General features: G+C 40.5%; 1 protein-coding gene across 1 annotated transcript in view; it reads right to left on the reverse strand.

The window, feature by feature from the left end:
* The window catches only part of IQGAP1 (IQ motif containing GTPase activating protein 1), a 96,067-nt gene that overhangs the window by 20,312 nt on the left and 59,435 nt on the right, over positions 1–16,320 (reverse strand). Inside the window, exons 16-26 of the mRNA XM_008565351.1 lie at positions 11,434–11,524; positions 11,080–11,247; positions 10,224–10,366; positions 4,910–5,080; positions 4,142–4,225; positions 3,973–4,044; positions 3,807–3,876; positions 3,235–3,443; positions 2,337–2,492; positions 1,940–2,103; positions 1,274–1,498 (exon numbers count right to left, since the gene is read on the reverse strand). Coding sequence (XP_008563573.1) covers positions 1,274–1,498; positions 1,940–2,103; positions 2,337–2,492; positions 3,235–3,443; positions 3,807–3,876; positions 3,973–4,044; positions 4,142–4,225; positions 4,910–5,080; positions 10,224–10,366; positions 11,080–11,247; positions 11,434–11,524 — 1,553 coding nt within the window. The remainder of the gene's footprint in view (positions 1–1,273; positions 1,499–1,939; positions 2,104–2,336; positions 2,493–3,234; positions 3,444–3,806; positions 3,877–3,972; positions 4,045–4,141; positions 4,226–4,909; positions 5,081–10,223; positions 10,367–11,079; positions 11,248–11,433; positions 11,525–16,320) is intronic.

A 16,320-nucleotide genomic window follows, 5' to 3' on the forward strand; every position in this document is an offset into this window, starting at 1 on the left:
TGACACATTTGATTTTCCATTATTGTTCTGAAAATCCCACTTTGTTTTTTTTTTTTTTTTTTTTCATTTTTGTCTTTTTTCGTGACCGGCAACGGATCGCAACCCTCAGTGTCGTGCCCGCACCGGACCAGGACCGGCAACGGGATTGCAACCCTCGGTGCTGCGCCCACACCTCGCTCAGCCAGTGAGCGGGAACCGGTCTGTATGTGGGATCTGAACCCTCAGCGGGAGCGCCGCCGCGCTCCCAAGCAGCACACTGTAGCAGTGCGCCACCGGGCCAGCCCTGAAAATCACACTTTGAATATCAATGGTGTGGAACTCCTCCTCCTAAGCTCCAGAGAGCTTCATGCATGATCTAACCTTACTCCACAATAACAAGAAAAAACCATCAGAAATCAAACTGTTCACATCTCCATTCCTCACCTCTCTGGGTCCTCACCCAAGCTGAATAAAACCAGAATCACTTTTGGCTCTCAACTCTATTTTCCCAGCATCACTCATATTTGACTGGCACACTTTTTTGCTTTTGTTTAGTGGTTAAACAATAGCCCTGGCATTGTAATCTCCTTTAATATCTTAATTTAGTTAGTCCAACTCTCAGTATTCCAAGGTAGCTCACCATTTACTCCACAACACACTCTTTTTCCTTTAATGAAACACAGTGATCTCACTCAATCTGTATAAGCCTTCTCATTCAACTGCATTTCTAGTTATGCCAGGTTACTTTCAGGTCCCGGACTCTCCACCTTAGACTGTTTGGATATGAACACTCCACACCCCAGCTCTTTAGGCCTCAGCTAAATGAAATTTCACCACCTCAGATAGACTTTTCCTAACCACCCTATCTACGTCAGCTCCCTCTTGTATTTTCCTTTATAGTACCCTGAATAAAACTTCATAAAACTTTCCTCAATTTTTAATTAATTCTTATCTTTACGTACCTGTTTGTAGTCTCTCCCTCCCAATAAACTATAAAGAGACGGCGAGAAGCATGTCTGTTTCATTCACTATTATATGTATATCTAACACAGTGGTTGGCACATAGTACATATGTAATAGATATTTGCCAAATAAGTGAATTACCAGGTCAACAATTTAAAAAACATCTTTCTAAGGAAAAACTATTTGAACAATTATTAGTTTGTAAGTCAAAGATTAACTGCACTAAAGAAAAAAAAGAGACAGACTATGAGTTGTGCAAGAAAAGATAAATATGAAAAAGAGAAAATAATAAAAACATGAAAGAAAGAAAAAAGTGTTATGGTTATCATACCTTGCCTCTCCTGTCTGAGACTCCATCTGATTAACCCAAGATTTATAAATATCCACAGGGTCAGTTTTGATATTGAGGGATTTGTCATCCATAATCTCCTTCACGACTGGGGCCAAGATCTGTCTCAGGGCATTCTGGCCCCGGGCACCACGGTTGAAACTTACAACCATCTTAATAACCGTAGGATTTCCTGTCACAATCTCTTGAATTTGATCTACCTTTGACCTATAAAACATCAAAATACAAATTCAATTAAAACTAATCACAGAATCTATAGACTTAAAAATCCTTTCTCCTGGAAACAGAGTTTCTCATTTCCCAATACTCATCTGAACACAGGACGTTCCTGCAGCTGCGCATTCAATCATGAGAGTCATGACTAGGTCCTCTATTAGACAAAAATGGGGAATCCTTGTGTTTGGATCGGTTTTTGAAATTATATCTTAATACAGAACGTTCCCAAAATTAATTTAGCCAATCTCTTAGTCTGCCCCCTCCCCAGAAGCAGCAACATTTTATATCAGTAATTTAAAACTGGATGCTCCTTTAGAACATTTCTCACAAATCAACTGAGATCAGAAAAGGCACAGGCAGCCCTGAATTTCAACATATGAGAAGGTTTGATAGTGGGAACAGGCCCCATGCCCCACAGAAATCTGTTCATACTTAATTTCCTCCTGGAGTGCTGTCTTAAAGAGTCGTAGGAGTAGGTATTCCTCTCTCTGGTTGGAGGCGTAGTTGTAAAGGGTGAAGATTACAGAGTCCATGAACTTGGTAGACTTGTTCTGGGGCATCTGAAAAATCAGCTTGGCCAGATAGGTGGGATTGGTCTGAAATAAAATCAAGGGATAAGTAGTTTCTAGATAATATAAACGCTGGTAAAAAAATATTCAACTTTTTTAAACTTGAAGGATTAGAACATACATAAGTAAAGAAAAATAAGACGGCCCTCACTCATCCCCTCAGTAGAAATCAGAAATATTTCCAGAGAGATCTATAGATTAAAATATTCTTGTAGAAAAGTAAATGAAATTTTATAATACCAATTCCGAGAGCCACTTACCTGCAATAAATAAAACAGGTGCTGATAAGCTTCCAATTTCTCTCTCTTCTCCTTGCTCAAAGCCTTGAGACCTCCCTTCTGTTTATTTATCATCATCATATCAGACAATTGTTCCTTATTTTTTTTGGTAAGTTTTTTACTGTGGGAAACCACGTCCTGTAGACAAAAACCAACACATAGATCAAAGATGAAACTACGAGCATTGTGGAAAGGTCTTTCAACACATGCAGACCTGCACAAAGGTCTACTGCACTGGCAGATCCCCACTAAATATTTTAGAATCACTACATTTCACCCTGTTTTCAGTACACCAACCCAATCCATTTCTACTTCCATCTTCCTATAAAAAACCAGAGTTATAAAGATGTTCACTGACCCAGGAAACTAACTTCTAGGAATTTATCTTAAAAACAAGTCTTCAATACAATAAAACCTACGTACACATAGAGATAGTAACTGCATTGTTATTTACAATAAAAACTTGTAAAACAACCTAAATGTCAAAAAGTAGGGGGGAAAAAGGTAAGTTATAGTATATCTTCTAATGAATTACTACACTGCCATTAAAAATAATATTTATGACTAGTTATCATGTGGAAAGAGTCTTATCCTCTAATATTAAGTAAAAAATGTAGGATACAAAATAATTGTGGGGTGATAGAATTAGGGGAGGATTTTTATCTTCACTATCTAAAATTTTGTCTATTATATTTATTTCTTATATCACCTAAAAAAAATTTTACGACATTAGCAGAGAAGAAAGTCAGCCTCCACACTCCCCACAAGTCAGAAAACGTCCACTGACTCAGGAAACCAACTTCTAGGAAGTTGTAGAAACTTGTAGGGGTTACAAAGCAGGATGAAGTGCCCTGAGGCCCCCGCTGGCACTGGGGCATACCTGCAGTGTAATTTTATTTTTCACTAGCAGCCCAATTTTGATATCCATGAGATTGAGGTCATTCTCCAGCTGTTGGTTAGAACGAATGAGGGTGATAACCTCTTCCCTCATCTTCATAAGATCAAGCTCCTCCTGAAAATCCTGGTCGCTTTGGTCTAGCAGGTGAACAAATTTCCGGACCACAATCAGAGGAGGATCCTCAGCATTGACTGACAGAAGGAAAGTATGCATTAGAAAAAGAACAGAGATTCCAGAAAAAGTTCTAAGTCTCAGGAAGTAACAGCATTATCTCGAAAAAGTGGCTCTGTTCACACATATTTATTTTTGAGATGTGCTAACACAACCAACAAGTGCAATCTTCTTAGTCATGCTATTGCTCTGTTACGTCACAGGCTAATATGGCAAGCAAGAGGACATCCAGCCACATGCTAGCAAAGGGGCTTAAATCACAAGTAGCACCCCAGCCCCCATGCCTCGCCTTCAGGACAGCAAAAGAGATCCATGGAGAATACCCAGAACCTGATGGTTCTCAACCGCTGCCTCAACTCCTCACTGCTGAGCCAGTTACTCACTGAGAGTCTTGTAGTCATCACGAGCTTTGTTTGCCCGAATAAAAGCCTGGATTTTAACAATGTCGTTTATCTGAGGAACAAAGAAGAAGAAATTCCTTTGTTCATTTGTCCACCAAAAATACAGCAAAACCTATTCTACTGGCCCTTACTACCCGAGGGTACTTACATGATCTCGGAAATACTGTAGGCGATCTCTGTAGCGCTTTCTAGCTTGATGCATCCTTGCTAGGGACTGAATCTGTAGAAAAGAGATGCTGGAAATTAGAAGAGTCCTTCACCTCAACATGTGTCATACTTGCACCCCACACTGAGCAACCTGGCTGGGGCTACCATACCTTCACAACTTCATCTTTATGGGAGCGCAGGTAAGCTAAACGATCTTGATATGCCTTCTTCTGCTTGTATCCTCTCCACTGCGACTGAAACCATCAAATATTACACATGACATATTATTTCCCAGGGATCAGTGGAAGTTAAAAAAAAAAAAATCATCCTGTTGTACTATCCAAGTGCAATTTCATGATGAAGCTTTAGAAAGGATCACTTCCAGCAGTGACGGGAATGAGGGCATGGGCTGTACCTCCACCAGGAGAACTCAATGGCTAAATAGTACGGCACTTCACACGTTTTAAAGTATAGTCATACAGATTTGCTTATTGGCTCCTTACAACAAATCAGGTGAGGAAAAAAGGATAAATATTAGTATCCCATTTTACAGATGAGGAAACAAACTTAAGAGAGATTCACCACTAGCTGGCAGCAGTGGAGCCCTAATTCCTAACTCGGAATTCTTTCTGTGACATTGTGCTACCCTGTCATCGAAGCAAAACCCACAGTTGTTTCCCTCAAAGTTCAAATCTTACACAAATTCATAGTCTTAGAAGCCAAGAAGAGGTTCCAAGAACTGCCACTGTGCCACTATTAAACATCATTAAGCACATTATGATTATAATGGCAATAAAGAGGAGGTACTTGCCAAAAGAAATAAGAGATTAAGAAGCCAGAAGTCAAAAACCACACTCAGACATTTCAATTATAAGAGATAAGTTTATTCCCCTGCTCTAGAAGCCCACTCGCTATCTGTATAATAGGCTCTGAAATACCTGAATGCAGGTGATGGCAGGAATTTGTTTCTTCAGGAAATTCATCCTGGATCGGAATTCCTGTCGAACTAAGTATCCACGGCAGCGAGCCTGCAGCTTTGTGATCAAGCCTTCGTTGGCTAGCCAAAGCTGTTCTCGGTTATATGCAGCAGTCACCCCAGAGATGGAACTCTGAAAAAGCATTTGGTAACATTTGAAGACAGTCATAGGTGAGGATGGATACAAATTTTAACAAAGTACCATCCACAGCACATAAACTAACCCTCTCAGCTTTCTAAGTCTATATTAGACCTTTAGCTACAATGGGAATGATGACCTCAGGTTTTTTTTTCAGGGCCAGGATGTTTTCACATCCAGAAAGAAAATCACAAACAAAAACTAGATCTTCTAGAGACGGCCTGTGGCTCACTGGGGAGAGTGCGGTGCTGATAACACCAAGGCCACGGGTTCAGATCCCATATAGGGATGGCCGGTTTGCTCACTGGGTGAGCGTGGTGCTGACAACACCAAGTCAAGGGTTGAGATCCCCTTACCGGTCATCTTTAAAAAACAAACAAACAAACTAGATCTTCTTTTACCTCATGTTGTCTCATTGACCCACCCACCCACCTCTCTGATGCTTGACTGTGCTAGGCACTGTGCTAACTGATCTGTTTTTTTTTTTTGGCAGCTGATCAGTGCGGGGATCTGAACTTGTGACGTTGGTGTTATAACACTGCACTCTAACCAACTGAGCTAACCAGCCAGCCAGCTCTGGGGTCATTCTTGACAAGACTACAGAGTGACAGGTACCACCACAAGCCTGTGTACCAAGTATGGGGTGAGGTGGAGGAGGGGGGAAGGGACAGCCTAGAATGCCACAATGTAGGACACCTCAGGGGCTGGAAGTAAGGACTGAAAGCCTTTTCCCCAGGCAGATTGCAAGTGGTCTGTAAAAGTAGCCTAGAGGGTTTGAACTGTTACTTCAAGTACTAGAAAACCAGCAAACTTTCAAACAGAGAAATAAAACCATCAGATTTATTTTTAGAAAAACAGCACTATTAGCAAAGTAGCTGACCCAGAGTAAGAACAGACTTGAAGCAGGTGGGTGAATTAGAATGCTGCTATTATAATCCAAGTGAGAGATGACCTGGTCTTGAACAAGGGGAGGAGTGAGAATGGTTAGTAAGAATATCTGGTTACCCACGAAATATCCATGTTCCCCCTTTTCCTCTGTGTCAGAGCCTTGGTTTTTTTCTGGGCAACAATATGTGCATTTAAAAGATTACATGAGCTACTGATAGCTCACATGCTGTAAGCAGAAGGAGTCTCGTCAGACCTTTGGGAAAGCTCCTTAAGAGAGAAAGACAAATAGCTCGCAGCACGCCTGTTCTGCTTCTCTTCCCCTTCATTCTACTTCCTGCCTGGACTGCTAACTTGGTGACTAGAGCACTGCAATGGGTCAAATGGGTTCCCCCAAATTTCATATATTAGAAACCTGATCCCCACTGTCACAGTATTAAAGGGTGGAAAACCCAATTATGATTTTTGAAAAGTGGAGCCTTCGAAAGGAGACTGGATCTTGAGGACTATGCCCTCATGGAAGGATTAGTCCATTCATGGAGTAATGAATTATCCTGGATGTGGACTGGTGGCTTTATAACGAGAGCCAGTGAGAAGGTTCTCTCTCCAGCTGTTGCCATCCTCGCCATGTAATATCCTGCATTGCCATGGGACTCTGTATATAGCCTCCGCCAAGAACAAGGCCCTTACTGATGTGCTCCATGGACTTTCGATTTCCCAGCCTCCAAAACTGAAAGAAATAAATTTTGTTTCTTTATATATTACCCAGTTTCAGGTATATATATGTATTCTGTTATAAGCAAAAGAAAACAGACTAATACAAGCTCCAAGCTGCCACTGTAGATGACAAGGTGACCTCGAGAATGGAAGCCACATGCTAAATGACAGAACACAAAGACAAAAGGATCCTGGGACGGATGATATCACAGAGCCACTACGCTTTCCCTGGACTGCTGAACTCCAGGATGACTCTACATGAGAAAAACACCCAGCCTTACACACTACTGCAACTTCGGTTTTTTTCTGTTAAACTCTGAGTTATCTGCTGGAATTCTAGACTACAAATGGAAGGGCAAAGCTGGTGGTGAGGAAAAGGGCTAAAGGCTGGACGTACAGAATTGAGAGTCACAAGCACAAAGGCAAGAGCTGAAGCCACAGGCTTGAACAAGATTGCTCAGGAACAACATGGAGAGGAAGAAGTGGGCCAACAGAAGCCTGATGTAATTCAAGCAGGAGAGAAAAGGAAGGTAGCACTAGAGATCGAGAAGGCACATTCAGAACTAGGAGAACCAGAAGAGAATTGCACTGGAGAAGCCAGAGGAATTGAGGGTTTAAGGAAGGTACTTCAGAGAGCTCAAATACAATAAGAACTCCTAACTGAATTTGGCAATTAAAAGGTTATCCATAAATCCTAAAATAAGTGTTTTACTAAAGTAAAAGCTGGACAGGAAACCATATTACTATGAGCAAAGAAGTAAATGGCCATGGAGAATGAATTAGTGAGAAGACAACTAACTTTTAAGGCACTTAGCAAGAACAACAAAGAGCATGAATGTAGGTGAGGCCAAATCAGGGAAATTCTATGGGCTTTAAAAAAATTTTTTTAAATGATTTTTGTCAAAACTTTTTGGTCTTATTCTTTTTTTAAAAGATGAGGGAGACATGGTTATATATGTAGGCTGATACTTAAAAAGTATGGTGCTTGGACCAACAACATCAGCATCACCAGGAAGCCTGTCAGAAATGGAGATTCTCAGGCCCTACCCTAGACCCACAAAATCAGAGTCTTCATTTCAACAAGATCTGCATGTGACTCATACACATATTAAATACTGACAAACACTGATCGAGGTGATACAGTAGAATAACTGAAAACAGGAGAAGAGGAGCACAAGTCTGCAAGGAACTGGGAGAGGTTGGAATCAAGAGATAAGATAAACAAAGAGCTCTGGAAAGGAGAGATTTTTTCTCTGGGGAGAAAATGATGAAGGATTCTGTGAAAATCCAGATAAGCTGAAAGAGCAGAGAGTGGGGATTGGAGAGTGAGAGGCCAGTATTTTGAGGGGCAAAGTAGAAGGTTAGGTCACGTGCTGAAAGTGAGGTCACATCACTTCTCTGTTTAAATTCTGAAGTCCATATGCAAAACGTATCTTAGCATGAGTGCTTCTGTGGAGGTTAGTAAGATTCTCAAACGGGTACCTGACCCAACAAGAGTTAAAAATCACTCTGCTAGAAGATGCAGCCTGGATTCCTTAGCATGGCACATTAGGCCCTTGAGCTTCAACTTGAGCCTCTACTGTCTGCCTCCTCTTCTGTTGCACCTGCCACATGCCAATCAATAGCACCATTCATCTCTCCTTAAATGACCCATGTTCTTCCAGTCCTTGGTGCCTTTACCCACATTGTCCTTTCTATCCTAGCTTTTCCTCTTTTTCTCACCTGCTAAAATATTATCTATCCTGTCTTCCTCCAAGACAAAATTAAATTTTCCCTTAACATTTCCTTTATTGTACTGTTATTACAACATTTACTTCTCTCTGCCTTACACTGCAGTACTCAGCTCTGTGTCTTTGTTTTCACAACACTGAATACCTGGAAAGTAGAGATTCTCTGATATGTCTTTATATCCCCTCAATCCCCAACACATAGTTCAATGAATTTAGTTAAATGTAATCATTTGTGAAATCATCAGCAACCAAGATGAAACACTGGAAAGGTAAGAGACTATAACCTACACCTTACAAGGAGAATTCAACCATAAGGTAGAAATCATCTGTCTGATAGGTAAGTTCTGAATAAAGGGACTAAATAATCCCTTTATTTTTATTTTATTTTATTTACTTTTTACATGTGTATATTACACTTGTTATACACAAGATTTGAGAAATACTACCCAATGGAAGTAGATGACCTTTTATAAGTCCTTTACTGGTTCTTTCTCTATAGGGATCTTTTTTTTTTTTTCCTTTTTGTCTTTTTTCGTGACCGGCAACGGATCGCAACCCTCGGTGTCGCGTCCGCACCTCGCTCAGCCAGTGAGCAGCCGGTCTGTATGTTGGATCCGAACCCTTGGCGGGAGCACCGCCGCGCTCCCAAGCGGCGCGCTGTAGCAGTGCGCCACCGGGCTGGCCCCTCTATAGGGATCTTTGATGCCTATTAATAATGTGTCTAATCATGACCTCTAGGAGCTTACTGAACATCCTCCCTCAACATACATTCCTCGCCTTTAACATTCATTAGATAACTCTGGCTTAATTAATATGAGCACAACAGCAAGTAAAAAGTTAAAAGTGTTCAACAGCTCATTATATACAAGTACTGCAAACTCAGCATCTTCCCTTAAAAACTAGCAGGGGGCATAAGACAAGCACAAACATGACTAAAATTCAAATCCAGGTAGATTAAATCCTGAATAAACATAAAGTTCTTTGGGGGCTTCAAAGGAAGATGGAAGGGGAAGGAAAGCAGATTTTTAAAAGATTCACAGAGGAGATGACTCTTGAGATTGATGTCCCTGGAAAGATAGAATTTTGACATATGTGGATGGCCAGGGAGAGACATATCATAACAGCAGAAACTTTGTTTTATTCACAACTATATTCCTGTTGCTTAGAAGAGTGCCTGCTACTTTTAAGCAGGCATTCAATAAATAACTGTGGAATGAATGAATAAATTCTTGTAAGAACGAACAGCATAAGCAAAGACAGAGTATGAAAAAGGATTTTAAGGGCTTACGAGTTAGCTCAGTTGGTTAGAGCGTGGTCTTGATAACACCAAGGTCAAGGGTACTGGCCAGCTGCTCCCCAGGCACTTTAAAAATTACTGTAAAAATGTTAACTTCATTTGAAAGTGCAGGTTGTATTCTAATACAGTATAATTTGGAGTATGCAGAATAAAAAAAAGATTGAAAATGTAAACTGAGAGAGATTAACATTAGTTGCACTTAATGAGGAGTCAGAACAACTTTTCCTTTTTTTGTCTTTTCTGGATCATCCAAGTTTTCTTCAATAAGCACACAATTTACCTCACTTTATTCTACAATTCAGATGTTTTACTAATTTAGGCCTTAGTCACTCCCCCCAACCGAACTGCTACAAAAAAACCCAACTCCAAGACAGTTCATTACTCTAAATTTTAGTCTAGGGCATCTAGACTAAATTTTAGTCTAGGGCATCTGACCACATGCCCTGTTTCTCTTAATTAATATTAGCTCTGAAACTCTCAGCTTCTTATGTGAAAAAAGGTGACCTACCTGGATCTCCTCACGAGAAAGTTGCATAGAATTCTGCACAAAGTCTGAGGGTTCATCCCATCCACCTTCCTGGGTCTCCAGATTGTGGTAATAATAATATCCACCTTTCACCCAGTGCTTTACCCATTTGCTGTTATTATCTCCTGGCAGAAAATAAAGGAAAGGTAAAAGAAACCCAGAGCCACACTCACCACATTATATGTCTAATACTACAGAATTATTCTAGTCAGATTTAACAACCTAAATGTGATCATTCCAAAAACCTGTTCGTTGGATCTATGACGGTAAAGGAACAAGAAGTCCCCATTAAATTGTGGCTTTGTAATATCTAATTTAGCTCATTCATATCTATATTACAGAAAGAACATACCTATTATATCCAATTACGGAATTAACCATGACTAACTTGTTCCTTCTAAAGCCTGTGATTAAGACCTGCACGTCATAAATCCATTCTGATAAAAGACTTGCAACCATTCAGCCTCTCCAGTTAATTTTAAAAGGCCATAAAATGGGATGAGGAATTTTGTCTTTATTCTCCTCTTTTTCCAGATGAACTACTTTTAACAGCATATAAGCTTAAACAATCATAGCTACTGATACCCTATGAAAGATAAACAGTCAAATATCCCACATTCTCAGATAATTGGTCTTGTTGACATAGCTGTCCGCAGGGAAAAAGAAAGATTATTTTCAAAATAGGGATATCATCTCCTTTAAAATGAACCTAAATACTGTACTTCTACACTAAAATATCTTTCCCTATAGTTTGTCTCTGTCCTCTGCATCTGTCCCCTCATATACTCAAGTGCTTAGCTTCATGGCACATATTCATATTTATTTTCCCATAACTCACCTGCTGCCAGTTTTTTCTTCTTGGCTTCAGCAAGGTCACTCTGGTAAGTTTCACCACATTCAGGGATGACGCCATATAAGCCAACATCAGGGGATCGAAGGGCACTCAGTGTTTTGCCAACATTGCCACTTTCTACTGCTTCATTAATGGCAAAGATTCCTAAGGCAACTATCCCAGGAGAGAATTGTTACTGGGATAATTTTAAAAGTGTCTAAATTCACACACTAGTTCACCTCAGTCTACCTACTTGCAAACTGTTCCCCCCAGATCTTTCTTGGTCAAGCTGAATACTGAGATATAGAGCATCTCGCCAACTTCACCCTCCACCAAAACAGAAATAAAACTGATACATACACCTCTGTGCTTCCTCAGTGTCTTTGTTAGACTGCCAGATTCCACCTTGAATTTCATCCAACCATAATACAGCTGACTCATCCTGGATTTCCTACATACCATTAAGAGAAAAATAATATTAGAATCATAAAATCAGGGTACATGTGACGTACATGTTACAAGGGGGGCTTCTGAGACTCAATTAGATATGGAGGAGGAAGTTGCAAACATATGAAACGCATGGATTAGTCAAATGGAAGAAGCCAGGCATCAAAAAACCGGTAAAGGAGAGTAGAATGGCAGTTACCAGCAGCTGGAAAGGGAAGGGATGGGGGTACAGTGACAGGTTGGTTAATGAATACAGCTAAATAGGACGAATAATATCTAGTGTTCTACAGTTACTGTAAGGTAACTCTAATTAACCACAATTTATTGTATAGTTTCAATTAGTTAGAAGAGAGGATTTTGAATGTTCCCAACACAAAGAAATGAAAGAAATGTTTGAGGTAACGGAAAAAAAATAATTAGTGTTTTCTAGGATTTCAGGAGTTGATGGAGGGAGGGATGAATAGGTGCCACACAGAGGATTCTTAAAGCAGCAAAACTGTTCTGTATGATACTGTAACAGTTAATACATGATACTATGCATTAAGCAAAACCCCCAGAACTGTATAATACAAAGAGAGAACCCTAAGATAAAGTTAATAATAATATATTAATATTGATTAATAATTCTAACGGATACACCACACTAATGTAACATGTCAATAGTAAGAGACACTATGTGGGGGAGGGGAGGATGTGGGAACTACTGGTACTTTCTGCTCAATTTCTCTGTAAAATTAAAACTGCTATAAAAATGAAGGGAAAAAAAACCAGTAAAGGTTATAAGAGAAATGGCTCACATATCAGTGGAGGATACGCAAAGATGAATTCAAGTAGTTCAGGAGGTCAAGATCAGCTAGAAGGGGCAAAGGACCAGATAAACTAGAAAGGGCCCAGGAACGTTTCTAGTGTGACAAGGGCCAAGGTATGTATATGAATATGCAGAACTTATTCTAGAAAGACTCCTTAGCCAATGATATTCAGAGGAAGTTAATATTCTCTAAGACTACTAAAGATTTTAAGACTGTCAAGTCTTACTTCAACCAGAACCTTTGAATAATCACATTTAAAGCCAGGAGTCACTACAGACAATCTAAAATTATCACTAGCTTATACGAGGGTAATTTTAAAAGTTTGAAGAAAAATAAAACAAAAATATAGTACATAAACCTTTCCATGAACTTTCTGAAGATGCTTGTATTCTAAAACTTGAATGTTAAATCAGTTGCTGGGAACTTAAAAACACATTTCACACAGAAACATTACAATAGATTCTGATTAGTTTCCTTGGTACGGCCAACAAAAACCCCACAAGCCCATAGTGCAATCTGAGTTGACTACTGAGGACAGAGGTGATGTAGTAGAAGTGGTTTACCTCCATCTTCCTAAATATGGTTTTAGACAATTAAAAAAAAAAAGTAGCTTATGGTGATCATTTGCTCTGAAAGGCATTTTAAGCAGAATTTTCAAGAATCTGGCTACCATCCTTTGATTCAGTAAAGTTGGTTATGGATCAGCCCCAGGTAGTCACTACTACTACTGATATTTAGCACAATAGGTATTCTACTGTCTACCTGTTCTCAGTGTGAGAGTCAGAATTGGAAACCACTGCTGATACCCAGTTAAATTTCAGTGATCAAACAGAGGCTATATAAGCTTCAACTGTCTCAAAGGAGTGAGGGTCCTTTGCTTGTTGAGATGTTATTAAGATCTTTATAAAAAGCATCAATTCAGCAGGTTATTGTGGCAGGCTTCTCCAAAAACAGCAATGCACCTTAGATTTTAAAATGGCCAGGTTCTGAGGTAGAGGCTGTATCTGAGATGACCTCGGTAGACCCCAAGAAATTAACATGCTTCTGAAGCTTGAGCTAACAGCAATTGGGGTAAAAGTAGCTCAAAAATCCATCCAGATTGCTTGATGTGAAAATAATTTGCCAGGCCGAGCCCGTGGCGCACTCGGGAGAGTGCAGCGCTGGGAGCGCAGCAGCGCTCCTGCCGCGGGTTCGGATCCTATATAGGCATGACCGGTGCGCTCACAGAACTCACTGGCTGAGCGCGGTGCGGCCGGTCTCAAAAAGGACAAAAAAAGAAAAAAAAAATAATAATAATAATTTGCCAAGGCAACAACGGTAAAGTCTGGGCTTTGGGGCAAAGTTGAAAGTTTCACTGCCTAACAGCTGAAGCCACAAAACCTTAGGGGAGGCTTGGCTTTTCGCCTGCCTTATTAGGAAAAGAGTAACCATATAAAAATAGAATGCAAGAACAAATCATTTAATAGCTGTAGAACCTAGTACCTTCCTGCCACTAGTCACTTTGTATTACTGAAAATAGAAAATGACCACACACAATCTCCTAGAGTCCTAAGAATAACTACTAGAAATGCTAAGCAATAGTTCCAATGTGAGATGATGCATTGTGTTGGCTACAGGCTTGTGATAACTTAAATTGAGAAGATATAAGTGAGAAGACTGGTCTCTAAGAGAAGCAGTATAAAAATCCTTGCATCATAAAAACAGCAGCATTTCTGAAAACACCAAGGTCAAGGGTTCAGATGATCGTATTTCGTGGCCAGCTGCCATGAAAAAAAAGAAACACAAATTTCCAACAAAACTTAACTTTAAAAAAAGGGTTGGGGGTAGAAGGGAGGGCACCTGGCTGGTTAGCTTACTCAGTAAAGCAGGGTGCTGATAACACCAAGGTCAAGGGTTTGGATCCCCTTACTGGACAGCTGCCAAAAACAACAACGACAACAACAACAAAACATTTCCACAGAATCAGTCCATTTTTGTTTCACTTTGAGGCTAACCACACATCAGATCTCTCTGAGCAGAATCTGTCGTAAGCAAAGCTGGGAGGCTTAGCACAACTTCCCTTGCAATGAAAGAAAGGCAGAGCGTATGAAGAATTCTGACCACTGAATTGTCTTCCCTGCCCCATGCAGACTAAAGTAAAAGGGTTAAAGTAAAACCTTTCACACATACTCCTCTAAGAAACAAGCAATAGAACTATAGCATGAAAGAGAAGAAAAACAGAATGGATCAGTGTCTCAGGTGTGTCAGGGAAACATGATATAGAAATATCCCTCACCAGACTGAAGAAGGAAAGAGAGAGCACACATCACCTCAACCCAGTGTAAGGAAAGAACAGGTTCTTTCTGCTCCAATTAGATGGTATAAAAAGACAAAACCCAAAATCCTCCTAGTAAAGTTTGTTCTAAAGAGATCAACCAAGATTAACTCAAATCACTGAGCACAGCATTAAAACCCTGGGCTAGATATTATGGAGACTATTGATATGAAACAGATTTAATGTGAAAAATGCTGTACAATATATACTAAAGTACGGCCCCCTAACAGCTCTGACACTTAGAAACACACATTGGGCCGGCCCGGTGGCGCACTGGATAAGTGCGCCGCTTGGGAAGCGCAGCGGCGCTCCCGCCCGAGGGTTCGGATCCCACATACAGACCGGTTCCCGCCCACTGGCTGAGCGAGGCGCGGGGGCAGCGCCGAGGGTTGCAATCCCGTTGCCGGTCCCCGGTCGGGTATGGGGGCAACACTGAGGGTTGCAATCCATTGCCGGACACGGAAAAAGACAAAAAGACAAAAAAAAAGAAAAAAGAAAAAAAAAGAAACACACTAACTGCCACTTCAGAAGTACTCAAGCCCCTACTGGGACTAGAAGTAAGAATTTAAAAAAGTGGGAAATGACTGGAGATAAAGGGTTAAAGGAGCCACAAAACATGGGGAAAGAAAAGGGAGAAGGGGTAAAAGAATGGCTCTTATGTACATGTATATATGGAAAGCACAAACACACATCTCTGAAGTGAAACACACTTCTCACCCCTTAAAACTTCCTTTAAAGCCTCTCCTTTATTATATGGCATGGTTTGTATGTATACTGATAAATTATATATATATACACAGGTATATATATACACACACACATATATACCACATAAACATGTAAACACACACATACACAAATCTACTCAACATATTTATCAGTTATACAACACAGCACTGACTTCTTAGAATGGAGCAGAGTCCTATGGCCCCTGCTGGTTTAGTGCTGCACAGTGGAAGTTCAGAGAAAGAGCTAGAATTGGGGGGGGTGGGGGGGTGGCATAGATTTGGGAGGCTTGAGACAACAGCAATGTACCAAACAAAAGCATTTCAATGTTCTAACAACAGGTACAGCTATGCTGATACATACCAGCTGATTACTAACTGCCTGTGTGTGCACATGTGTATACTCATGGGGGCAGAAAGGTTTAAAAGTCATTTGCATCTGTTATTATAAAATGAGTTTCTGAAAATCTCTGATATTCACATCTTAGCATTCAGACTTTACTACTCAATGTAGTCATTGAGTAATAAATGTAATCCATTTTTAGCAAGTGTTCCAAAGGCACTAAATTTAAACGGAGAGCGGTAACATCAGTGAATATGGTAGAGTAAGGACCTCTTAAAATCCTCTCTACTATAAAAGCAACAAAAATACTGGCAAAAAAACTGTCACAATCAATTTTTCAAAAATATTAAGATTAACCAAAGGATGGGCCAGCCCGGTGGCGCACTGGATAGTGCACCGCTTGGGAAGCGCGGCGGTGCTCCCGCCCGAGGGTTCGGATCCCACATACAGACCGGTTCCCGCTCACTGGCTGAGCGAGGCGCGGGAGCAACACTGAGGGTTGCAATCCCGTTGCCGGTCCCCGGTCCGGTGCGGGGGCAACACTGAGGGTTGCGATCCGTTGCCGGACACGGAAAAAAAAAAAAAAAAAAAAAAAAAAGATTAACCAAA

Source organism: Galeopterus variegatus, unplaced genomic scaffold (genome assembly GCF_000696425.1).
Source record: "Galeopterus variegatus unplaced genomic scaffold, G_variegatus-3.0.2 Scaffold14, whole genome shotgun sequence".
Classification (NCBI taxonomy): domain Eukaryota; kingdom Metazoa; phylum Chordata; class Mammalia; order Dermoptera; family Cynocephalidae; genus Galeopterus; species Galeopterus variegatus.